The 25,293-nt window shown below is 37.2% G+C and overlaps 1 protein-coding gene across 4 annotated transcripts in view; it reads left to right on the forward strand.

The window, feature by feature from the left end:
- The window catches only part of XPO4 (exportin 4), a 98,611-nt gene extending 75,234 nt beyond the window's left edge, over positions 1-23,377 (forward strand). For 3 of the 4 annotated variants that reach the window (XM_045567672.1, XM_045567673.1, XM_045567674.1), the window contains exons 14-23: positions 4,637-4,796; positions 5,310-5,479; positions 6,312-6,486; positions 8,593-8,886; positions 9,303-9,483; positions 13,725-13,843; positions 15,326-15,456; positions 16,025-16,142; positions 16,568-16,660; positions 18,724-23,377. In XM_045567672.1, the coding sequence (XP_045423628.1) occupies positions 4,637-4,796; positions 5,310-5,479; positions 6,312-6,486; positions 8,593-8,886; positions 9,303-9,483; positions 13,725-13,843; positions 15,326-15,456; positions 16,025-16,142; positions 16,568-16,660; positions 18,724-18,921 (1,639 nt within the window). In that variant the 3' untranslated portion in view covers positions 18,922-23,377. The remainder of the gene's footprint in view (positions 1-4,636; positions 4,797-5,309; positions 5,480-6,311; positions 6,487-8,592; positions 8,887-9,302; positions 9,484-13,724; positions 13,844-15,325; positions 15,457-16,024; positions 16,143-16,567; positions 16,661-18,723) is intronic. The other variant, XM_045567675.1, reaches the window with a different exon arrangement.
- Positions 23,378-25,293: the final 1,916 nt, after the last annotated feature.

The following is a 25,293-nucleotide window of genomic DNA, read 5'->3' on the forward strand; positions in this document are numbered from 1 at the left end:
GACAGCTATATCCAGTACTTAAGAAAACAAATATAAAATTATTCTGAATACAGTGAGACTTGGAAGGGACATTTGATCTAATGTACTAGGAACATAGCACTTGTCCATCAGAAAGCAGAACTGACACGTGCACAGGTGCCCTGAATAAGGAAATCAGGGGAACGTTGACAAGTATTTACTGTACATAAAAGCTAAAGCTACGTTTTAGTGGCTTTCTTAAGGAGAACTATAATTCGTATCTCATAAAATGGAAATATTTATCCTGAATATGTGAGACATAGAGACCTGTCGGACAGGAGAGTGCCTCAAATGAGAGCATTCATGTTAATCTTCCTAATGCTAATGGCAAAATTTTCATTAATTCTCAATGGTGAAATTAGCGAGGGTTAAACCTGGACTAAATATGCTCCTAAAAGTGGATTGAAAACAGCATTTTAAATTTTAGTATCTATAAATTTAGGTTGTAGGCAGAGATGTCAGTAATGATAATAACATTGATTTTTGTCAGTTGCAAAATCAGTAACTCAAACAGGGTGCTGTCCCCTTCATTCTTTTTTTAATGCAAAAATATATGGATATCGTTTAAACCTGTACAATAGAAACTATTTTTTTAAAAAACTTGTAATATTAATAGTAAGATGGTGTCAAAGAAATGTTTGGGAATTTTTTTCCTTTAATTGTTGCATTCTCTTGCTTGAAATAAAATAGCAAAGCTTCATTGAAAAAGTTTTATTTATATCTTCCTTTTGGGATTACTGTAGTCATTAGATTTAGTGTCTGCAAATCATTGCTTTTGTTTGGTTCGTGAAGAATGTTAATTTCAAACGCAGTTCATTTCAGGGTGCTGTCACATTGTATATTTGTTGTTATATTTCCCACCTGGGCAGTACTATCAGGAATGCTTTCCATGTATTTTAGGTGCTTTTTCAATTTTTGCCAGTCCCAGGTGTCAGTATGGAAGCAAAGCATTCTGGTATCTCAGAGCACAGACTGGAGGGACGAGACCCACCCCCCCAACCCCGCCCTCGAGGAAAAAAAATCACCATTTTTTTAAATCCAAAGAATTAATGTAAAATTTAATTCCTTGTTTGACTGAAAAGGTAGTTCACATTTCTCGAAGAAAGTATCATTTAACAACTAATTATTGAGTGCCTGCTATTTACCAGGTACTCTTCTAGGTGTTTGGGATTTATCAGTGAGCAAAACAGACAAAAATCACTCCCCTTAGAGCTCCTTGTAAGGGGAGCTAGGAAGTAAGTTATGCGGCATGTTAGAGGATAGCAAGCTACGGGTAAAAAGCCAAGCAGGGTAAAAAATCAGGAGCAGCCTCTAGGGATTGTTGTATTAATAGTTGTCAACGGTGTGATCAGTGTAGGCTTTATTTAGAAGGTGACTTGTGAGCAGAGACTTGAGGTTGGTAAGGGAGGTCATGAAGGTGTCTGGGGAAACTGTCCCAGCAGAGCAAACAGTGAAAGCAAAGGCCCTGTGCACACCTGGCATGTTCAAGAACAGCAAGAATGCCATGGGGGTCAGGCTGGGTGTGGTGGAGTTTTGTAGGAGATGGAATTAGGAAAATAGAAGGATAAGGTCTTAGGCTTCAGTAACATCCTTGGCTTTTGCGCTGAATGAAGTGGGGTGCCATTGCAGGGTTCAGAGCAGAGGAGTAACTTACAAGTTAAACGGACTGCTGTGATGGGAGTAAGTGACAGAGGCAGGGAAACCAGAGAAAGGTGATGGTGGCCGGACCAGGGTGATGCTGGTGGAGGTTGTGAAAAGTTAGAGAAAGCTCTGTTTGAGTTATTGTGTTGGCTTTTGGTTTAATAAAATGCAAATGTAATCAAGGATTGATTTGGAATATATGAGAAACTATGATGTTGTCTGGAATATAAAGTATTTTTATATAGCATGGCTAAGAAAGTGAAGTAGGATTGGGGTATTAATCTTGGAATATCAACAATTAAAAAATATCTTGACGTTTTTGTAGGGTGTATCTTCAACTCCCCTTTGTGCCAGGATCTGAGGATACAACAGAAATGTGATAAGAGGGGTATAGGAGCACCCAGGTCCACCTCATCTACTGGCAAAGAAGGGCCAGAGAGGGGGCTTCTTAGAAGAGATGGCATTTAAAGTAATACCTGAAGAAGGAGTAGACATTTGCAAAAAGTAGAGAAGAAGGTGCACAGTGTGCCAGGCAGTGGCAGTAGCACAGGCATAAGAGCGTGGTTCTAAGTGAGAGGAAGTCAGGTGTGGTTGGTGTGTAGCGGTGGAGGGAGGGCATAGCAGAGGTGGGTGGGATGAGGGTGGAAAGGTGGGGTGGGGGGGTGCTGTGCGTGGGGCTGGTGAGGTGGGAGTAAAGTGGTGACAAGGATTTGAAGTAGGGAAGTGAATTGATCAAATTGTTGTAGAGGTGTTATTCTGCAGATCAGTTTAAAGGGTGATAAGGCAGATTAGGAAGCATTTTCATTAGCAGTCTTGGAGGGAAGATGGCGAGAGGCTCTTGGGTGTGAGAGGTGTTTCCAAGGTAGAAGAAAGTCCTCTGGATCTGCTGGACTCTGCATTAGCCTTTCTCCCACTTTAGGAAAGAAAGGGAAAGCTCACTCCTGCGTCTGACTGTGTGGACTGGCAGGTGATAAAACCCTGCCAAGTAAAGGAGCAGTTCCAAATAGTGTGCTGTTGACAGAGTGAAATACCACTAGGTCACCAGTGGGTGCACCGTCAGGAGGTTTTAGGCCTTTGCGTTAAATAATATGAATACCTAGTATAGTTGTTGGCTAAGAGATTATTAAAAATAATTTTTGTTGGTAGATCTCTGTGAGTTTTGGCATATAACTTGAAATTCAAATAATTGGGTGACCCTGCTATTTTAAAAATACCTTCTACTTATTTATGTGACTAAGTTTTCTCAGTGCTTATATCTATTAAAATAAAAAATAGGAATCAAATTATGCACAACTCTGGCTCATCTGACAATAAGTAATATTTATTCATAGATACATGAACTAGTGGGAAAAACAAAACCCTACTATATTCATCTCATTGAAATGTATACAGTTTTATTTTTGTTTAATAATTTATTTAAATTTATATTTGCTTTATTGTGTATTTTTAAGTATTATAACAATAACAGTCTAGAAGAGATTTTTAAACACTTGGCTTTCTCATTGGAAATTTAAAAAAATTAGCTTTCAGTATGTAGACATTTGTATCAGGGTATGTAATACGATCAATAAAATAATGGAGCATAAAATTTATTATTAGGATCATGTTCTATGAGGAAATGAAATAAAAATTTGTTTTATGTTTTGAATGGATGATGGTAGATATCAGAACACTGATAATTGAATTCAAGCACATAAAATCAGAGTGTTAATGTAGCCATTTTATTTCAAATTCTGTTAGGTTGGAAATGATATTTAAAACTGTTTTATGGAGAAAATTTGATACATTTACAACTTAAATGTTTTGCGACATTGTTGGGTTTTTTTTGTTGTTGTTCACATACCTCCTAAAATAAATGTTACGAGTTTGAGCACTTGTGGTATAGGGAGTATGTGGATAGTGAAACAAGAAGAGGTTCTGAGGTAGAACCTGACAAACCTCCTGGTTTTAAAGAAGGTCAGAAGAAAAGGAGGCTGCCGGAAGGACTGGGAAAGAGGATGCAGATAGCCGAGGGCGGCTCGGGCATGTGTGCCAGGGAGAGTGAAGGAGGACGGGCAGAGGGTCAGCAGGCCGTGTGCTTCCGAGCCATCCAGTAGGATAAAGACCGGAAATGTGTCTGCACCATTTCATTACTAGGCGCTCCTTTCCATCTTCCGGAGAGTGCTGAGGAAAGTAGCAGAAGACAAGCTTGAGTGATCTCCCTGTCCTGCCACTGATGCTCACTAAATGGTGTTGTAAGGCATTCTTTCCATTATATCCTTTGCTTCCTTGCCTTTTGGCTAACGTCAAATTAAATATTTATTGCTTCTGATTGTGTGCCTCCCTGCCAACAGAAACACTGCACTTGTCCACACGTCATGCTGTCATTGACACACTGTGTAATGTAGGAAAGGGCAGTACGCGTACCTGTGTAGGTAATCTTTCTAGCAAGATTTTTATTATAAAATTACCATTAAGAATCAAGTTTATTAGAAGATAAGTAGGATATCAGATTTAGAGACAAGCCTCAATATTGAAAACATTCTAGATAAGTCAGTTCCCAGATCTCATACCATAACATGACCATGATGTGAAAACACAGACTGCGCTAACCCGGGTGGGGATGGTTTGAGCAGGGATCGAGTGCTGGGAAGGACTTGGCCTGTACTCTGAATGTTTACTGTGATGTATCTCTGCATTTTCAATCTGAAAATTCTCTTTAGACAGTAATGCTGAGATTCACATATGCAATTACACTTCAACAGAAGGATGTCTCTAGTTTTGATTCCCTTCCTTTTCTTTGTCTTGTGTCCTTCTTCGTGAAAGACCAGAAATAATATGAGACTTTGTCTACAACCCTGTTGATGAAATTTTCAAGTATAGCTTGGCTTAAATCCAAAGAGTTGAAAAACAAAAAAGGACTTTTAGGGAAAAAAAATATGGTTAGACAACCACTCAATAAATAAAAGAATAAATTACTTTTGTTTTATACCCACAGGCTGTTATCTGCCATTCTAAGAGTTTCAGAAGTTGAATCTCGTGCAATAAGAGCAGATCTCACACATCTACTAAGCCCTCAAATGGGCAAAGATATTGTTTGGTTTTTAAAACGCTGGGCAAAGACTTATCTTCTGGTGGATGAAAAACTATATGATCAGGTCAGAATGTAAAACTGTTAAACTTCATTTGGATTTATGTTGATGGCAATTACAGAAGTGGAAACATTTTTTGTAGTGACTTTTTTCATCAAAATGTAATTGCTTTAAGAGCAGTTTAACATCTTCCACATTGAACAGAACTGTTTGAATGGAATGCTGTTTTAATAGCTTTTCTTAGAGCATATCATTTGATTCAGTTTATTTTAACTACATATAAAGGTACAGATTATTATTTGGGACTAGATTAATTTATGTTCTTTATATTTGATTTAAATATTACGATAGTGTGTTAATAATATGAAAATAATTGAAAATTGACCAGAAAGTGACATTGGAAAATATGAGTGGATTGAGGTATCTTTTTTGGATTTATGAAGATGACTACATTTATAAAATTGATGTGAATTAAGCACTACTTAGATTTAGATGCTAATTTCAGTTTGATTTTTTTCTGTGGATGTTTTTCAATTGAACTTTCTCTCTGACCTTAAAAAATTTGTTTTCTCTTTTAAGATAAGTCTGCCATTCAGTACGGCATTTGGAGCAGATACGGAGGGTTCTCAGTGGATTATCGGCTACCTCTTACAAAAAGTCATCAGTAACCTCTCGGTCTGGAGCAGTGAGCAAGACCTGGCAAATGACACTGTGCAGCTCCTTGTCACTTTGGTGGAAAGAAGGGAAAGGTCAGCCCCTTGCCGGAAGCAGGCTGTGTGTGGGCGGGGACTCTTTTGCTTTCTAGTGTTGTCTTTTTGACTGGCAGACAGTTACTCAGTCCTAAGTCTGGATAGAGCCTACATTTTGGGAGTAGTGTGTTTTTAAAACTATATCACACCACTGTTATAGATGCAGATGGGGCTTTCCTGTGTTATAATTGAGGATTGCATTGACTAGTCAAGGATTTGGCATCGAAGAACCTTATGAGTAACACATGTATTATTTAGTAATATAGTAACATAATTTTAAAAACATTTCCATATGGAATATGCTTGTTTGATTTTTCAGACAGCCTGTTAGTATTATCCTCATTTTAAAGATGAGGAAATATGATATTTAAACTCTAATGTTGCAAAGCAAAATTTTTAGTGATTTCTACAACAAATTTTGGAAATGTTTTCATTTTTCTTACTATATAGGAATGTCGTCATTATTGTTATTACTATTGTCAATTGGCTACTATTTATTGAATCCTTATACAATGGTAAGTACTTGATGTATAGTATCTCATTTAATTATTATATCAGTCTCAGCCATGAGATTTAGGGCTGTTGTTATTATTCTTGTTATCCCTATTTTGCAGATTATAGAAAACTGATGATTAAGAGAGATTAAATAAATTTTACATTGTCAAACGACTAGTGGGATTTAAATGTAAGCCTGTGTGACTCCCAAGTCTATACTGAGTTTACTGTACTATGCTTTAAAAATTAATTAAATATAGTTACCGTCACTTTTTGTTTTCTTAGTGGGTATATATAATGACAGCAATATCTTATATTTTGTTATTTCTTCCTGTAGGGCAAACTTAGTAATTCAGTGTGAAAACTGGTGGAACTTAGCTAAACAGTTTGCAAGCCGAAGCCCACCTCTTAATTTCTTGTCAAGTCCTGTGCAGAGAACACTGATGAAGGCTCTAGTCTTAGGAGGTTTCGCACATATGGACACAGAAACCAAACAACAGTATTGGACAGAGGTAACGATGCCTCCTATTTCAATTGCATCCTTTTGTGTAATCCGGTAATTGTTTTATTTATGTGTTGCCATGAAATAGTCTGTGGAGACAAACATTTTAGTTATAGCTTTTCTGATATTTTTTCTCCTAATGAACAGATTGAAGCTTCTTACTGTACAAGTATTATCTTAGGATTTGTCTATACCTGTTTATGTGATGACATTACATATTATAAAGTGCTGTACACTTTAGGCACACTTTCCCCAACTCAGACAAGAGCCTGAACTGGTTTATTAAATCTTCATTAAGAATCAGTGAAACATTCCCCTGTCTTGGACATGGATATGCAGATTAAATGCTGTATTTGTTTCTTAGGGCTACTGTAACAAAATACCACAAACATAATAACAAACAGTGGAAATTTATTGTCACCCACTTCTGGAGGCTAAAAGTCCAAGTATAGGTTTCAGCAAGATCATTCTGAGGGCTGTGAGGGGAAATTTGTAGCTTCTGGGGGTATACTGGCAATCTTTGATATTCCTTAATTTGTAATTGCATCACCCTGAACCTTCAGGTTCATGTGGTGTTCTTCTGGCATAGGGGTCTGCATCCAAAATTCCCCTTGTTATAAGACACCAGTTATACTGGATGAGGGGCCCACCTGATTCCTATATGACTTCATCTTAACTAATCACATCTACAACAACCCTATTTTCAAATAAGATCACATTCTGAGGTGCTGGGGGTTCAAAATTATGAATTTTGGGGGGACATAATTCAACCCAGAACAGCCACCATGGACACATTATATTATAAGCTTTAAGTCTGGGACCAAGAGTTACCAGGATATAAGTAGGTTGGTAGCCTGCAGTCCCTGTGTCTAGAATACTCTTAATGTTTGAGAAGGGGCATAGTAACAGAATGAGACAATCATTTGTGACTTCAGAACCAGGAGAAACCAGGCTATATATTCTTACTTTAAATAACTGTATGATCATATGGACAGCTTTGAATAGAATTAAGGCCGGGCATGCTGGCTCACACCTGTAGTCTCAGCACCTCGTGAAGCCAAGGCGGGTGAATCACCTGAGGCTAAGAATTCAAGACCAGCCTGGGCAACATACCAAGACCCCATCTCTAAAATAAATAGAAAAGTTAGCCATGCATGGTGGTGCGCACCTACAGTCCCAGCTACTTGAGAGGCTAAGGTAGGAGGATCACTTGAGCCCAGGAATTCAATGTTGCAGTGAACTATGATGACACCACTGCACTCCAGCCTGGGTGACAAAGTAAGACCTTGTCTATAAATAAATAGATGAAAGAAAGGAAGGAAGGAAGAAAAAGAAAGGAAGGAAAGAGAGAGAGACAGAAAAGAAAGGAAAGGAGAGAAGGAAAGGAAAAGAAAGAAAGAAAAGGAAAGGGAAGTAAAGGAAGAAGATACTACCCTTATGAGCACTCACTGTTATATGCAGGGCAGAATAGATTATCTGAAGTTATGTTTTATGCCAAGAGAAGTTGGGGAAAGAGAAAAAAACAGCTGAAGCTTTGTGTTAGGCTTGACCCTGAAAAGCAGAGGTTGGTAAATTGCAGCCTATGGGCCAAATGTGGCCCACTCTCTGTCTTTGTAAATAAAGTTTTATCGAAACATGATCATGTTTGATTGTTTGCTTCTTGTATGTGGCTGTGCCTGTACTAAAGTGCAGTTGCAGTTGAGTAGTTCGTCCAGAGATAGTATAATCTGCAAAGTCTAAACTATTTACTGTTTGGCTCTTTATAAAAAAAAGCTTGTTGGCCCCCCTACTGTGGATGCTTAATTTCTTATCTTCCTCCCCCTCCTTTTTTGATTAATCACTTGAAAAGAGATGGAAGGAAGTGGCAATTGGCAGAATTCTGTAAATGGCTTTATGAAAGTCATGTTCCATGACCGGTGTGTAATTTCTTTATGTGTGCCGGAAGTTATGATGACCTTAAAATGAGGAATGTAATGTGTGGTTCAGATGTTCTTTGTTTTCTGTGCTTCTCATGCCCCAATAATTAGAAATGTTTTGAAAAGTGAATATTTATCCAAGTTAAGGAGATAAAGCACGTGACTTGAACTTTTAGAAAATTCATGCTTTATTTTTATAGGTCCTTCAGCCACTTCAGCAGCGATTCTTAAGAGTGATAAACCAAGAAAACTTTCAGCAGATGTGTCAGCAAGAAGAAGTCAAGCAGGAAATCACCGCCACGCTGGAGGCGCTGTGTGGCATTGCTGAGGCCACCCAGATTGATAATGTAGCAATCCTTTTTAACTTTTTAATGGACTTTCTTACCAATTGCATTGGGTTGATGGAAGTTTACAAAAATACCCCAGAGACTGTCAATCTCATTATAGAAGTTTTTGTTGAAGTTGCACATAAACAGATATGTTATCTTGGAGAGGTAAGCACTTCCTAATCCCTTCAGGATTAAAACTCCTTAAGGCAATAATAAAATAATAGACACTTTCCTTCAAATTTAATCAGTATTATCTGAAATAATATTTTTGCTCTACCAAAAGATTTTTCAAAAAGACTTTTAAAAAGAACTCATAATTCAGAGAAAGTCATATTGAATGAATATAAATTCTTGTCCTAAAATTTATTGGTAAAAAAAGGCTAATATTTTAAACATTACTGTACCCATATGCTTTTTAAAAATTATTGTTAATGTTTTAATATAGTTTAAAACAAGTATTAAAGCTACTATTGGAATTCAGAGTAAGTTTATCTAGATATTTTAAAATTTCTTTAGTATCTGTATTTGTTTCCCAACTGGATTCTACCAAGTAGCATAATTTATGCATATTTCCTTTGCAGTCCAAAGCTATGAACTTATATGAAGCCTGCCTTACTTTGTTGCAAGTATATTCTAAGAATAATTTAGGGCGGCAAAGAATAGATGTTACAGCGGAAGAAGAGCAATACCAAGACCTACTTCTCATTATGGAACTTCTTACTAATCTTCTGTCAAAAGAATTCATAGATTTCAGTGATACAGGTAAAGTATAGTGTGATGGTTTTTAATATCTGTTGTTGTTGTTATTGTTGTTGTCATTTTTATTAAAGCAAAGGATTGCTTTCTTTAAGTGAAATCCCTTGAGAAACTTTAGTTTACAAAACAAGTGAAAGAAGATCTCTTTGGTTGAAGGAGGATGGGGACAGTTCCTCCTGCTTGGGTTTCTTCTTATGAGAATAACAGCACTAGTGTCTTCCATACTAAATGCTAAGCACTGTGCTTCTCACAATGGCATGAAGCAGATGTCATTGTTATTCTCATATTATGGGTAAGGAAACAAGCACAGAGAGCTTAAGTCACTTGCCCATAGATACTTTCCAGTAAGTTGCAGAACTGGGATTCAAATCCCAGCATGTGACTCCAGGCACCAGTTTCTTTAGAGTTACGTTTTGTTGACTCCTCCATATTCTCACAGGTGGCCACCCCAGCAAACCCCAGCCCTTTCCTGAGTACAACTGGGGAAGGGTGGTGGGGTGGGTAGCTCTGGCCCCTGCACTTCACAGGCCACACTTGGAAGACCCAGCCCTAGTGGCTCGTCAGCAGCACGGGGTAGGAAGTCGGTTAGCTGCCTGTACCTTTACTGACAGGTAAAATGGGTGTGATAATAAATAACTTTGCAGATGTTTTAAAGATCAGCTATAAAGTATCTTTGGTGCCTAGCATTGTGCCTCGCAGTCAGTAGGTAAAAGATAGCTGTGGTTACAGGCAGGAACCTAATCAGTAATTAAAACCTCGTTTTTTTATATAGTTTTCAATGCTATACAGTACTCCTTCACTTCCCTCTTACCCCACTGCCAACCTTTCCTTCAAATAAAATAAATCCTTTTTTGTAAGAGGAAAACAATCATATCCAGCATCTCCTAGTGTATGTTGTGCAGGTATTTGTAGTAATGGACAGTTTTTACTTCTTCCTTGCAAGATTCTCTTTCCAGACTGGGTGCTGTAATATCCCACTTTACTTATTGCTCCCAATCCTTGAGATTGTTCTTTCTCTGTTTCCTTTATTGGTTCATTTTCCTTATTCACTGAACCATGGTTTTTCCAATGTCTGCCCTGTGCTAGGCACCATCAACTTCATAGTCTAGAAGGTTCACTTTCCTTTGCAGTTAACTAGGGGTAACAAGGTGAAATGCTTTGAAAAGCACTGTCCAAACTTGCCACCAGTGAATTCTTTTTACTCTGTTTTCAGTCCCAGCCTCTCACCAAAGTGTCATTCCCAGGTCTACTAATTCCTTTGGGTCATGCTTCTTAATCCAGAAGTTCTTAACCTTTTCTACTTCATATGTGTCTTTCCTTGAAAAGTGTACATTGTGCCATCCCACAGAATTTCACAAACAGTATTAATTGGTTCATGGACTCTCAGAAACTCTTCTGTAGACTTCTCAGGGGTGTCAGGACTCCAGGGTAAGAAACCTGTACTCAAAGGAATGTGTGACTCAATGAGAAGACCCAGCGCCAAAACATAACGTATGTTTAGAAGATTTACTGTCGTGGTTACCCTATGTGTCATAAATCAGCTCATTGTTTCAAATTTCTCATTTCTAGAAATAGTCTCATCATTTTCTTGGGTCTTTGTTCTATGCCTAAAACACTCAGACCCACTAACTCTAGAAATCTATATTTTAACAAAGTTTCCTAGATGTTTCTGAGGTACTACCAGATCTGGAAGATGATACTGTGCACTATTCTCAGAATAATTTTTCTAAAATAAAAATTCCATCATGTTTCCTACGTACTTAAGTACCATAATAGATCCCAGCACCGGCCAGCTTATAATGAAAGAAAGGAGAGAGGGCAGTTTACATTTCCAGAATATTCCAAAATCCTATTACAAAGGGAGAGATTATAACAGAAGTAAACATTCAGAGACAGTATGAGGGGGCTCTGGCCGGTTTGTAGAGTCTCTCTTCTCATTCCTACACTGAAGTCTTCTTTAGGACACCAAGACTGCCCCCTTCTTTCCTCTTCGGGGTCTGGATGGGGGCTCCTCCCCTAGTGCAGCCTTCCTGGGATTTGCTTTGTGTGGCATACTTTCTGTGCTATTTACCCTGGATCCAGTGGGACTCATGCCCCAGTAAAGGGGTAGCCGTTAGTTTTTTGCAAACTTTTTTGACCTGAGAGTCTTCTAGGATTAATAAGGGTGCTATATTTTGAATCACTTATATTGAAAGGACTAGGAGAGCTGTTAAAGGCATTTAGAAGAGAATCTCTCAGGTATATGGTACAGCTGCACTTCCTCCTGTCAGTCTAAGAACAAATTATAGAGCAGACAATAAAGCTAAGCAGTTGAGGGAGAGATTTTCAAAATCAAAGCAGTAAAAAGGGCCGGTTGCAGCGGCTCACACCTGTAATCCTAGCACTTTGGGAGGCCAAGGCGGGAGGATTGCTTGAGCCCAGGAGTTGGAGGTTGCAGTGAGCTATCATGATGCCACTACACTCTACCCAGGACGACAGAAAAAAAAAAAAAGTAAACTGAACCCCTCTCCTTACTTCCCCCCTTCATATTAAAAAAAAAAAGTAGTAAAAAGATTAAAATCACAGTAAGAGGTTAAGAAAAGAAATTGACACTAAAACACTCATGGTAGACAGAACAAAATGAGGGTAAAAAGACTAAAATAAGGGGATATAGAGTTGAAATTTAGAAGAAACAAAAATGAAGACAACGTAGGAAATTACAAAGGAATAGTATTAGCTGATAAATAGTAGGTAGGAAGGAAGATATTGTATTTAAAATAAAGATAATAGCTGAGATAAAACAAAATATTTTAAAGATCATAAAGCAAAATTAACATACTAGGTGAGATATTAAAAGCATAACTAGAAATGAGCATGACATTACTCTCTAATGTGGTATTCTGAGCTGTATTCCTCCCTCGTTAGCAGAGCACGTGGATGGAGAGCCAAGTCCTGCAAAGCCGATGGGTCAGCCGGAGCAGGCTCCGGCCAGCCTTCTGTGCCAGCGCAGGGTCCCTTGGATGAGATCCAAGTTTAGTAGTCTGTCATTCAGAGAACATTTGCTGACCCCTGCTTTGGAAAATGGGATTCTTCCTACCAGAACTGAGACTTCTAGGGAGATGGTTAGAATTAGGCTGAAAAGGTGGTTTTTAAGGTAGAAGAACCCATTTTATCCTTTTGTTTGTTAGAAATATGCTCCTAATAGAAAAAATTTTAAGTACAGAGAAGAAAAGTCACCTATACTTTCTACACCATCCAGCATCAACAATTCATTGCATTTTGGGAATTTTGTTTTTGGTTATTTCTACACAATTTTCTTTGTGATCATACTCTAAATACAATTTTATATTTTGCCTTTTTCATTAATGTGGTGTTAACTTGTTATTACCATTTTTCATGACATTTTTAATGGCTTATGATATTCCCAATTTTGGAATTTAATCTGTTTCCTTAATATTAGACATCTGGAATATTTATATTTTTGATATTATAAATGGTGATACATTGATTGTTTATTTCTGTGGACAAGTCTGAATTTCTGATCATAGGTTTAGTAGATACAATGCTCAAAAGGGTCTTAATTTATTGCTTTTTAGGGTAAACATCACACTATATCCTTATCAACAATAAAATATTATCATTTAAAAATCATTTTTAACTTAATGAATCAAGCAGTATCTTTTTAAAATTTTCATTGATTAATACAATGAACTGTTTTTCATTGAAGACTTTATTAAATATTTGTTTATAGATGTTACTTATCTACTTAGGTCTTAGCATTCTTTTTAATTTGTATATATTAGGAGTAATAACCCTTTGTCATATTGGTTGTTCTTTTTTTATCTACTTTATTTTTTATATAACATTTTAATGTCTATATTTCCCCCCATTCCTTTTAAATTTAGAAATATTTCACACACTTAAGGGATCAAATAGATATTACTACAGGAATTATTTAACTCAGTATGGGTAGAATATGAGTAGAATAGATTTTACATTTCAAAACATTGATTCAGCTTTAGTTTTATTTCTAGACCATCCTTTGCCTTCAGCCTCCATAATACTGCTACAGCGAGTACTCGAATCCCCTAACAAATAAAATAGAAAAGGATGACACAGAGTTATCAGATTTCTTTCTTATCCACTCATTGATTCATTTAGGGCAGCTTTAGGGCTCAAATTTATTTTTATTTTCATAAGGGTAGATACAAACTTTGGTGAATTGTTGACATTACAACCTTAAGACTGCATTATTTTTATTTCACTAGATGAAGTGTTTAGAGGACATGAGCCGGGTCAAACAGCAAACAGATCTGTGTCAGCAGCGGATGTTGTTTTATATGGAGTAAACCTAATTTTGCCCTTGATGTCACAAGATCTTTTGAAGGTAATTAAAGAAAGTGAATGTGAACATTAAAACTATATATGCTCAAAGTTCAAAGATATTTTAGACAAGAATATATCTTTGATTTAATTAATGAGTTGTGTCTGTTAAGTGCACATGAAAATAAGCTTTTTGTGTTTCTCTTACAGTTTCTTGTGCATGCTTTTAGTAACATAGACCCTCACTTAATCCTCTGTTTCTGCCCCAGAGGATATATTAGTAATTCATTTTGTCAGGGAGGGCTACAGAAAAAAATGTGTCCTTTTAGAAACTGATCTGTGTTAGCAGTTTCAAGTCCCTCATGATCTGTCTTTAAGAGAATGAAAGTTACATGTTTAGGTGTGTTGCTCTGATACCTTCTGAGCGTTGTTCTCAGGTTGAGGGATTGAGCAAAGGAAGGCATTTTCCAAGTCACTCCATGTAGAAATGGGAGGATAAGAAACTAAGACCAATGCAATTTTACCAATTTTTGCACATTCTGACTACTCTGTGCCTTGGTCTCACCAGTTAATACTGAGGGTATGGTGGTGGTGAGGCTGCCTTTTGCCTCCTCCTCTAAGTACCATAGAGGAGGGGAGGTCTCTTGTTACAAGTGGTCATAGGGGGATAAGGATGGAGACAAGGACATGGATGCAGAGGAAGAGAAGAGGGGGTTGTGTGTGCATGTGTGCAGTGCATGCGTGAGGTAAAGGGGAGAGGGAGAGAGGCAGTAGGGGGAAGAGGGTGGAGGTTATGGGTCACCGGGAAGGCGAGTGTAGGAAGAGCAAGAGAGCTGTTAGAGTCCCAGCCCGGGAGCCACGTGCTTCCGTCCTTGAGAAACGTCTCTAGCTATCAGACAGACAGTCGGGATGACCTGGGAGCCAGGTGCTCATGCCGCAGCCAGTCAGGTGAGGAAGTTTAGTTAGCTCTGTATATTGATTTGCCTTTAGGGTTTGTTTGTTTGATTAAATAAATTATTAAACATTTAGGTGTGTATTTTGCTTAAGTGTGGTTAAACCAGATTACCTACCTTTAACTCAGTTCTCCAGGACTATCTAACTAGAAAATAGTTTTTGGAAGTGTAAAGAACTGAATACTCTGCTCTGTGCTTAGTCTTAACGATGTGTGTTGCCACTTTCTGTTTTTCCAACATGCTTGAATGGAAATAAATACATGTATAAAAGGTTTTATTCCCAAGTCATTTAATAATTTGGCTGCTTGCTTACTTTTTCAAAGTAAACATAGAATATCTAGAATAAACTGTAGCTTTTATTAACTATCCAGAAGATAATTGTTCCTACTGTGTATTAGTTTCTTTCAGAGTAGTTACTAAAATATGCCCTTTATTGTAACTTATTTTTTACATTTAATTAGGTCTTCGTATTTTCTACTTCTTGTACATGTGTTAAATCATTATACTTTGAAGTTTGTCAGTTACTTTATTACATTAATGAAAATAAAAATTAGATAGTATTGAACATCTAAATATTAACATTTCTTTTTCAGTTTCCAACCCTTTGTAATCAATACTACAAATTAATCACATTTATCTGTGAGATTTTTCCTGAAAAAATACCACAGCTTCCTGAGGATCTGTTCAAAAGTCTGATGTACTCCCTAGAATTAGGAATGACATCGTATCCTTTGAATGAACATCATTGTCACTTGTGTCATGGGAAGAGATCTTAAAGAAAAGTTTTTAAAATTTGTGCTTTTTTCTTTTGTGGTTCAGTTTTATTTCTTCAAAAAGCTGTCATCTCCATAACTGCTCTAATTCTGTGTTTCTTTTTCTAGTTTGCCTCGTCCTGTCCTCCTTTCACAGATCCCTCAGCCTTTTGGCCCCTGGCCTCAAAGTCACTTTTTCTTCAGGGCCCCAATTAGTAATGTCATATGCTGGTGCCGGGTCTCTGGTTTTAGCTCCCTGAGAGTAGATAATTATATGACTTTTCATCAGATGTGTGCATCATAAGTAGAAGGAAGGTACAAATCACCAGTCCCAAACCCAAAACCTTTATAGGTCATCTGAAAAACCCCTGGAAATCTTTTTTCCTTACACAACTCAGAAAGATAAATTGCACACAAATCTACTCGTGTACCTGTTTTCATTTCTAGAAATAGTCATCCATTTGATACTGGCTGTACTTTTTTGATCTTTTATAAGTCGAGTATATCCAATCTAGTTTGCTCTTTGACCTTGGTGATCAGAATGAGTTCGGAGGTTTGCCAGCTTTGCCTGGAGGCCTTGACACCGTTAGCTGAACAGTGCGCAAAAGCACAAGAAACAGATTCACCACTTTTTCTAGCAACACGGCACTTTCTTAAGGTAAGATGTTTGGGTCGTAGGCCAAAATATCATCTACTTTAAGTACAGTCGGTGCACATAATTCTGCATTCAGATGAAACGCTTACATTCTTTCATAGAGGAGGAAACAGTTTCCATTCCCTGTTTTTTCTGGAGAACAACTCTTCATGAACATATTCTCATCCATTTTTATTTTGTGTTCTTGAAAATTGGTATGGTAAATATAATGGAATTTGATTATTTGATTATTCAGATTCCACAGCAAATAACAATAACTGTAGGTCATCCTTGGATTTAAAAAAATTTTTTTTCTTTAATTTCATATTGATTTAATAAATAGAGTAACTACCAACCCTCTCTCTCTTTTTTTTTTTTGGACTGGGGAAGGGCTAAAGAATTATGATCATTCTATATTTTTATTTAGAAGTCTTATTATGTAATTTCAGCTGGTTTTTGATATGCTGGTTTTGCAAAAGCACAACACAGAGATGACCACTGCGGCTGGCGAAGCTTTCTACACATTGGTGTGTTTGCATCAGGTACTGGACACACCTCTCTTCAGAGGATTCTTCTCATTCCATTTTGCAAAGAGATTGTTCAGAGACGGTGGGTCATTGATGGTCATTAATACCCCGGTTCTCACAGGATCTGTGACTCGGTGCTTCAGTTCTATTTCAGTGAGGCAGTATTTCTTAGATTCCTTATTAGCTCTAACTTTTTATTTTGTATTTATCTGACAGCTGTTTGTCAGTTCAAAAGCATTTATTTTCCCTCCTCCACCATTATGAGCATCCTTTGCAGAGAACCCTGCCCCAAAGGTTGTCCATGAACAACTGTGCTAAGAACCAGTAATACAAACATGAGTGAATAATGGGTACATGGTTTCTGTCCTGGAAGAACTCACAGTTTTGTAAGAGAGACAACAGGAATAAGATTGAGGACCAGGAGGAGTCTGCCTTCAGAAAGCATGGAAGACAGTATTTTATTTCAGTATTTTATAGAAAACAGTATATTTCATTTTGTTTTGTTGATCTTTTAAAGACTCTTGAAGCATCACTGGTAACGGGGTTAATGTAACAGAAGAGCTCACCTGTCTCCCCTATTCTGGTAGAACTGGCACCTGTCAAGTATATTAGAAGAACCATATTGGATCATTTGCTGCCTCGGTTTCCCACTTCCTCGCCCATGCATATGTACACCTGTCAGCATGGCCAAGCGATTGGCTACCGAAGTTTTGGCATTTTATTTCCCTGTGAAAAAAGATAGAGTTTTGAGGAGGTCTTCCATGCTACTTGAAGACCCCCTTCCCACAGACTTCCTATACCATCCGTGCCCTGAGCTGAGGTGCTCTGGCATTTCGTGTCTTGCTTTCTGCTAGAGGCAGCCACTTCCTGCAGATGGTACACACTCCTGTGGCCTTTCTGTGTCATTTGACTTCCTTGTTGCTTACTAAGAAGGTAGGCTTCTTGTCCCCACATGCTTAAACCGTTACATTCTGATTGCCTTTCTTTCCTTTTTGTTTTAACATACTTATATTCTGTGGAAAAGAGAGCAGGGTCTTGGGAATGGCCAGTGTGGTGAGACTCTGCTGGTCTGGCCCCAGAGGCACTGCCATTTCTTGTGAGTAGGGAAATGGTTGGAGATTATGCTGGGTCCCTGTGAGCAGCCTGTCCCTTGCATGGGGCAGTTAGGGCAGCCACCCTGGCTCCATGATGGTGGGTCAGGGGTTGGGATGCTGCACCTCACTCTTCTTTTCCAAATATAATTAACATTTGGTTTCACCATTTTGGTCTATCATGATATCCCAAGAAACTAATGAAAAATAACAGCAGACCAGGTTTTTTTCAAGAGAGCTTATCTCTGTCCTGGTTGAGTTTCCCTTACGCCCACACTCACTCCCCTCCCCTGTGTAAGGCTTTATGACAGACGGTATTAAAAATAGAAATCTCCATCCCCATATTCCTTTATTTACAAAAGTCTTTTCCTACCCTTCTCCAAGCCGGGTATGGTGCTGGCTTAGAGCTTTCGAGTACTCTTCCTACACTTTAAGAAAGCGATGAAACACACTCTTCCCTTCCCCCTCCGAGACAGCTCCTACCTGTCCTTGTGCGCAGCTGCTGTCCTCAGAACAAAGTGGACAGGATGTTCCTGTAAACCTTTGGGGAACTATCGAAAGTCATGTGGTAGACTTAGGTTATGTATGAAACGGAAAATAAAGTGAATAGTGTGCTTTGAAAACACAGAGGAGGCAACACAACAAAGATAATAATCACATGCGTCCTGGAGCCAAACTGCCTGGACCCTTGTTTGAAAGTGGTGTGATCTTGGACGTGCCACTTCATGCCACTGAATGCCAAACCCTTCGTTTCTAAAATGGGAATATAAACAGTACCTGTCTCACAGCATTATAATACTTGATAAATGAATGAATTCATGTAAAATGAGAACTGTAGTACCTGGAATAAACACTTAGTAAATGTTAACTCAGAAAGAGTCATCAGCCTCTGCCTTTCAGAACCCCACAATCCAATAACCAATATGATCTACTTGTGTGATAATCTGTTCAAGATATATTCTTACATATACCTTATCTCATCACCAGGCTGAATATTCTGAACTGGTCGAAACATTACTGTCAAGTCAACAAGACCCTGTTATTTACCAGAGATTAGCAGATGCCTTCAACAAGCTCACAGCAAGCAGCACTCCTCCTACGCTGGATCGGAAGCAGAAGATGGCCTTCCTAAAGAGTTTAGAAGAATTTATGGCAAATGTTGGTGGTCTCCTTTGTGTAAAATAAACAACAAAACTTTATGCTTAATTTAGATCCTTTCTGCAAAGTGCACTGAATTGCTGAAAGTTGACTTGAGTCTTGTCCTGTTCCTCAGTTCATTTGGCCATTTTAGATTTTGGAGAGCCTGAAACTTTGATATATAATACCGTGAAACAGGAGAGGTCAACCAACTTTGCGTCAGCTTCTGCTGTTAGTGTTAGCCACAATCTGTCATATATATGTCTCCTAGGTTTCGAATGGTGATATAAAATTTTCAAAATGATATTCCATATATGTGCAGATATGGGCACCATGAAATACATATTCAGTGCCTTTCCCCCTTTTATGAAAACATAGGTGGCTAGCCAAAGTTTAGAATTTGTGTCATTAAATATTGGGTGGATATATGCTAGGCAATGTTTCTTGAAACGTTGTCCGTAGATCACCTGCATCACTTGAGGAGCTGGTTGAAAAGGTAGATTCCTAGGCCCAACTGTAGACCTTCAGAGTCAGAATTTCTCGTTGTTGGACCCTGGAGTCTTCATTTTAATAAGCTGCTCCCTTCCTTCACCCCAAACGTTTTGCATCAACGCAAGAGACATTGAAAACTCTTAGGAGGTTTTATGCTTTCTAGCTTTTTCTCTCTTTGATGATTACGTTTATAATTCAGCAGGAAGAAACAACATCACCAGGGGTTTATTGGCTTTTTCTTAGTGTTCTTTCTCTCTTTTTCTCTCTGTCATTCATATCAACCCAGTGTTGCAGGTTTTGTTAATACAAATCTCTAATCATACTCTGATGCCTGAACTTGAGGAGGGAAATACGTGTATATTTTTGTTCCATAAAAATAACTTTAGGAACTGTAGCCATTTCATTGCCTTAATTTTAAGAGGAAAATACAAAAAAGGAGCAGATTTGTTTTAGTGAGAAATCAAATCTTGATGCTTCAGAGTTGGTTTAGGTTGTTAGCTGCTATGAACCTGTTGCCTGTTTGGCGTGTATTTATGTAGGTTTGTGAGAGGAATGAAAGGCTCATTCCTGTGCAGTCTAACTTTTTGAGTATGTTTCTTTCCAGCCACATAGACCATATCTACTCTGAATGGCTTACTTAAGCAATAACAGTTTTAAAGGATGTGAATTACAGATTCACACAGACTATTGCACGTTGGGGCATTAGGGGCAATAATTATGCTAGAGTGGATGTCATCCTCATGTCACGGGAGCCACGTGAATTTAATTTCAGAGATTAAAAAATTCACTTTAGGATCCTCTAGTTTGATCTTTCTAATCAGGATTTTTATACTGCTGCCATACTCCCCTAATTCTGTGTGCCAGCTTAAATAATGGAAATGAAAGCTAATTTATAAACTGCAGACATGTGAAACTGTCCACTGCAATAACACACTCATGCCGACACAGTGATAGGTGAGGGCTCTGGCACAGGTATGCTCTGAAATTCTACTTCTGCTGTGTTCTGCTACACCATCCTGCAAATACAGTTTTAAACCTGAATTGCATATAGTGTATACATCTTCACATGCGCTGCTGTGCAAAACTTTGAATAGCTCTTTACTATTAAGTTATAGTTAACAAAATTGGACCATCTAAATTATATCCAACCAGTGCACGTGATGTTAGGTGTGAGTAAACGCACGGCCTAGGGCCATAACTTTTTAAGGAACATTTATCTTAATTTGATCACCATTGAGTAACAAGGGGGAGCAAAATAAGTCTTTAAAGACTGCTAGGAAGAAAATTAATATCACTCGTCATGAAATACACGTTTTGTATTTTAAGAAATACTTTGAATGATGCATTTATTTTTAGAATTTTTTTTCCTCAAAGAACTTGAAGTGATGTGCAGCATTAATAGATTTCTTTTGCATTGGTCTTGGCGTTCTGTGTTTCCCATGTCCCCCAGGCGTTCTCAGTGGTTGTGAGTTATGTGCATCTGTGTGTGTGATGAGTATAGCCTTTATCAGGGGCACTGAGACACGCATCTGACTGAATCGGTCCACTGGCCATGACAAAACTGTAATCAAGTTATTATTAAAAATAAAGATGATAGGAAAGTAATGCCTTGGTAAATAAAAAGGCATCCATCTGTATTTAATAATTTTTACCCAGATGGAAACATATTTGCTAAATTTGCCCAGATACAATTATGAGCCTGCAATTTTGTTAGGCCACTTTTAATAAAAACAAGATTTACTTCAGATTGGACCAAATCATACTTAACAGATCACCAGAATGACTATGATTTTTTAGGTAATGGGGATGCGACTTAATTGCAACCTCTTCAGGGTATTTGTGTACACATTTGCCTGATTGGATATTTGTTTAGTTTGGGTCTTCTTTTGTTTATTTTGTCCAGTTTTGTCTTTACCTATGTTTATTAACTTTTCAGACATGTTTTGTTTTGTTTTAATGCTCTTGGCCCAGTAAGTATCAAGAACACTGTCTTAATTCTAGTAAATTGATTTTTTTCTTATTAAAGCTGACTGTTAAGTTGTCAAAAGATTTTTAAAAACAAAAACATTGTGCCCTTTTTTATATATGTTAAAGGGACGCTGTCAAATATTGATTTTTAGATTTTTGTGTTTCATACAATTTCCGTTGTTCACACAGTATCTTTTAACCTCTAGTTTTCCATACATCCATTGTTTGATTTATTTCTCATTTTCCTTGACCCATTTGTTTCTCAAGACACAATCTCTAAAGAGTTTGTACTTTCACAATTTGAACTAACAGAACAGCACCTGTATTGTTGTTGCTCTGTTAAAAGGGTTGGTTTGCTTTTATGGTTCTTGTGCTGGATGAGTGGCTGAGTAGCAAAACTATTGACAGTGTCCTTTCCAACACAGTTACATGGGTCTTTCTGCCTGTCTCTTAATCTGTTGGAATACAGTGGCATGTTAACATCACTGCATTGAGTTTTCACCTAGTGGAAAGTGTGATGTTTTATATAAACAAACTTTGCAATTTTTTTCAAACTAATTTTAAGAATTCAGCCTTATTTCATTATAAACTGTGTATCTAATTACATTACTCTGTTCAGATGAGATGGTTACTACTTTTTTCCCACAACGTTCATTTCAACATCAAGCATCTATATAATTTCCCCCAATCAGCATTATTTAAAATTCTCTGTCTTTGAACTTCCTCTTTTACCAAAAATGTCAAGTCTTTATAGGTTTAATATCACCATGTTTCCCATTTCTGTTAATACTTCTGTGAACCCCTCAAGTACTGAAGGGAGCTAGCTGTCAGTTTCAAGGATTTCAAGTTTGAGTCTCCAGTATATATTGTCAATTGAACCCTGAAAATACTATTTTTCTGTTACAATATCATGTGTTTGCCACCTCTGTTGTTAGAGGTGATTGTCATTAGACCTTACTAAGTTAGCTGTCTCTGACAGGTAATTGTTACTATTGGTTCCTGAATAAAATATTAACCTTTTAAGTCAGAAGGAACCTCAGTACTTCTTGGTATTTTTTTTTAACCAGAGAATAAGGAACTGATTTGAATATGAGGTTTAACATTATAATTTTCTGTAAATTTTCCCACAAAACAACAGTTGATTTGAGGTTATAATAATGCTTTAAATTATTTTTACATGTAATTGGATATTCTCTGACTTGGTAATTATGTTCTGAAAACACTGCATTTAAGAATTCTTTAAAAATTGATTTTCTAAAATTTAAAATTGTCCAAATTAGGCATATTGCTGAGCTCAAATTGATTTGAAGTGCCATAGTTCAAGTTGAACTTTACACGTATTTTAATTTAGATGTAAGAAATGTGAAGTATGCTGATTGATTATAATGAGAAACCCATGACATAGCCAAAGAATATATTTGGTTCAGGCAAAGATATAAGCTTAATAATGGGCATTCATTTTGTTTTAAAGAGGATGAATGAAGAAGGCCTCTTGTGCTCTATGCGGAAGTCTTTGCAAAGACCAGAATGTTCTAAGCCGGCTTTGGTGATTCCTTCCTACGAATTGGGAGGTGTGGCTTGCCCATTACACCCTTGAGGCTCATATCACCAACCTAACCATCTTCACCCCCCTCACCCACTGTGGTTTGCTCTTCGCCTATCCCCAGGCCTTCCCAGCGGTGGGGGACGTGTTATTTTCTCCTTTTCAGGCTACATTCTTAGTCCTTTTAGCTGTTGGGAGCTGTCAGATACGTACTAGTAGCTAATTTGCCTAGCCTGAGATTAAGTACCACATCTGCACTATGTACCTACTGGGGATCTGACCTCAAGTGTGTTCTGAGCCCAGGCCTCCTAGTGTGGTATCTTTTACCACATAAAATTATGACAAATTGCAAATATTGGTATTGTGATTTGATTCTGTGTACAAAGAAAGAAGCTCTATGCAGTGAGTTTGTGGTTTAATGGTCACAAAATGTTAGCACTGCTACCACTCAGCACGTGTAAAATTTTTTAAATTTATAAATATTAAAATTTTAAACTTAAACTAAGGCTTTTTAGTTTTTTTTAAGAAGCCCAGGGATGAGTGTACTATTTAAATATTTACCTCTGTTAACATTAATGAAGGTATAAAATTGCATTTAATTTTTCAAAGGATGCTGCAGTATGATTTTAGGAAATAAATCACAGCTATGTATAGAGCTAGTTACAAGTTGAATATCAAGTTGATAAAATTTTATTTGTATTTTTAAAATCCATAAATGGGAGTCAAAATGTCTTTTCACTAAATATTTTTGTTACATTTTTGTTTTGACCATGTGTGATTTGTTCATGGGTATTTAGCTAGAATATTTTATGAAACTTTTTGAAATGGTGCTAGTTCATTTCCCATCATAGGATGATTGACATTAGGGACATTACACAGTCTGAAATAATTTTAAATTAAAAAACACATCTATACAGATAAAAATCAAGATTTGCATTACCTTCTGGGATAACCCCAAGCCCTCATAGAATACCCAGTATTCAGAAAGAATATGAATTTTGTTTATATGCTATAATGTTTATCTCAGCCCATAGTCTTAGAAACAATTTCAGTGTTATTAATTAAGTCATTAGATTCAGTGTATATTTGCAGTAAATATTTTTGGTAGCTTGAGTCATTCTGTTTGGCCTTTCAGGAGAAGTAAAGAATTACCATTCTGCTGTGTGCTAGACAGACTTTAACTCTTTGCCCAATTTTAAATCTTGTAAACATACAGTGAAAAGTTAATTTTTTAAAGAAAGAAAATGCATTTTGAAAATATATTAATTTTTAACTTGATTTTGCTTTGAGTATTGTTTGATTTATAATATTTCTTAGGTTATGCTGAGAATTCATTCCACTCAAAGGGTAGGTAAAGAAAAACTAAGTTGTTAAAGAAAACTAAGTAGAGTGTATTTTGAACTTTTGTTCCCCCCTCTTTACTGACCCTTTACTAAGGGTCAGACCACAGATACGGGTTACTCATCTGTTATTTGGGAGTCATAGATGATTGCAGAGATCCCAAATCTGTTGTTTTTTTAAAGACATCTTTAAAATAATGGTGCTTTCCAAAAATAGTCATTTTATAGAGTGGCTTGTGAGTGATGCTTTGGTATATTGATTAGATTATGAAACAGTTTTGTTTGTTTTTTAAACATAGGATCCCCCGATTGGGTCTTGTGCATTCTATGTGATCTCAAAAATGGCTGTTCACTTGGACTTTTTTAAAAACTAAGTAGAAACAAAGAGCTTATTTGGTGAAGTTAATGAAAGAATCCTTTGCTGGGAAATTCCACACAGCACTACTGGCAGCATTCTGTCCCAGTGCTGGCACATAAATCAACCCCTGAGCACTTTCCCTGTAAATTATTTTTTAATATCTAGCAGGAGAGTGAACCGGGGTAAGTTGTTGATGTTTCCCAGAGTTGATGAATGAAGAACTGAAGCAAGTAGAGGTTAAATAGGACTGTGCCAAATATTTTTATTCCCATAATAGTATTAGCAATTTTGTTCTTAAGTTTTGATAATGTTCACTTCTGCCTACTTTACCAGGTTAGGCTTCAAATACTCCTTTTAGTAAGCCCAAGATGTATTGAGTAGTGGAACTTCTCATTTGTGTACCTACTTACAACTGCACTGCCATAGATGTTAATGGTCTTTTCTAAGCACTGACCTGATACTGTACAGGGTAAAAGCAGAGAGACCTAGATGCCATGCCAAACTAAGCTACTTAGGGTTTTAGATCTGTTGTCTATATCTTGAGATTATAAATGCTGTTCTTCTTCCCCCCCAAAAAAATTTTAAAACAATGATGGATAAAATGTAATAGTAGATGTTCAATAAATTCCATTATATTTAAAGATTACTTCTGAGAACACATTTTGCTTCTTAGATAAATGTATCCTAATATGAAGTCCAATACCTAATAGTCAATTACT

This window comes from Lemur catta, chromosome 13, assembly GCF_020740605.2.
Source record: "Lemur catta isolate mLemCat1 chromosome 13, mLemCat1.pri, whole genome shotgun sequence".
NCBI classification, from domain to species: Eukaryota; Metazoa; Chordata; class Mammalia; order Primates; family Lemuridae; genus Lemur; species Lemur catta.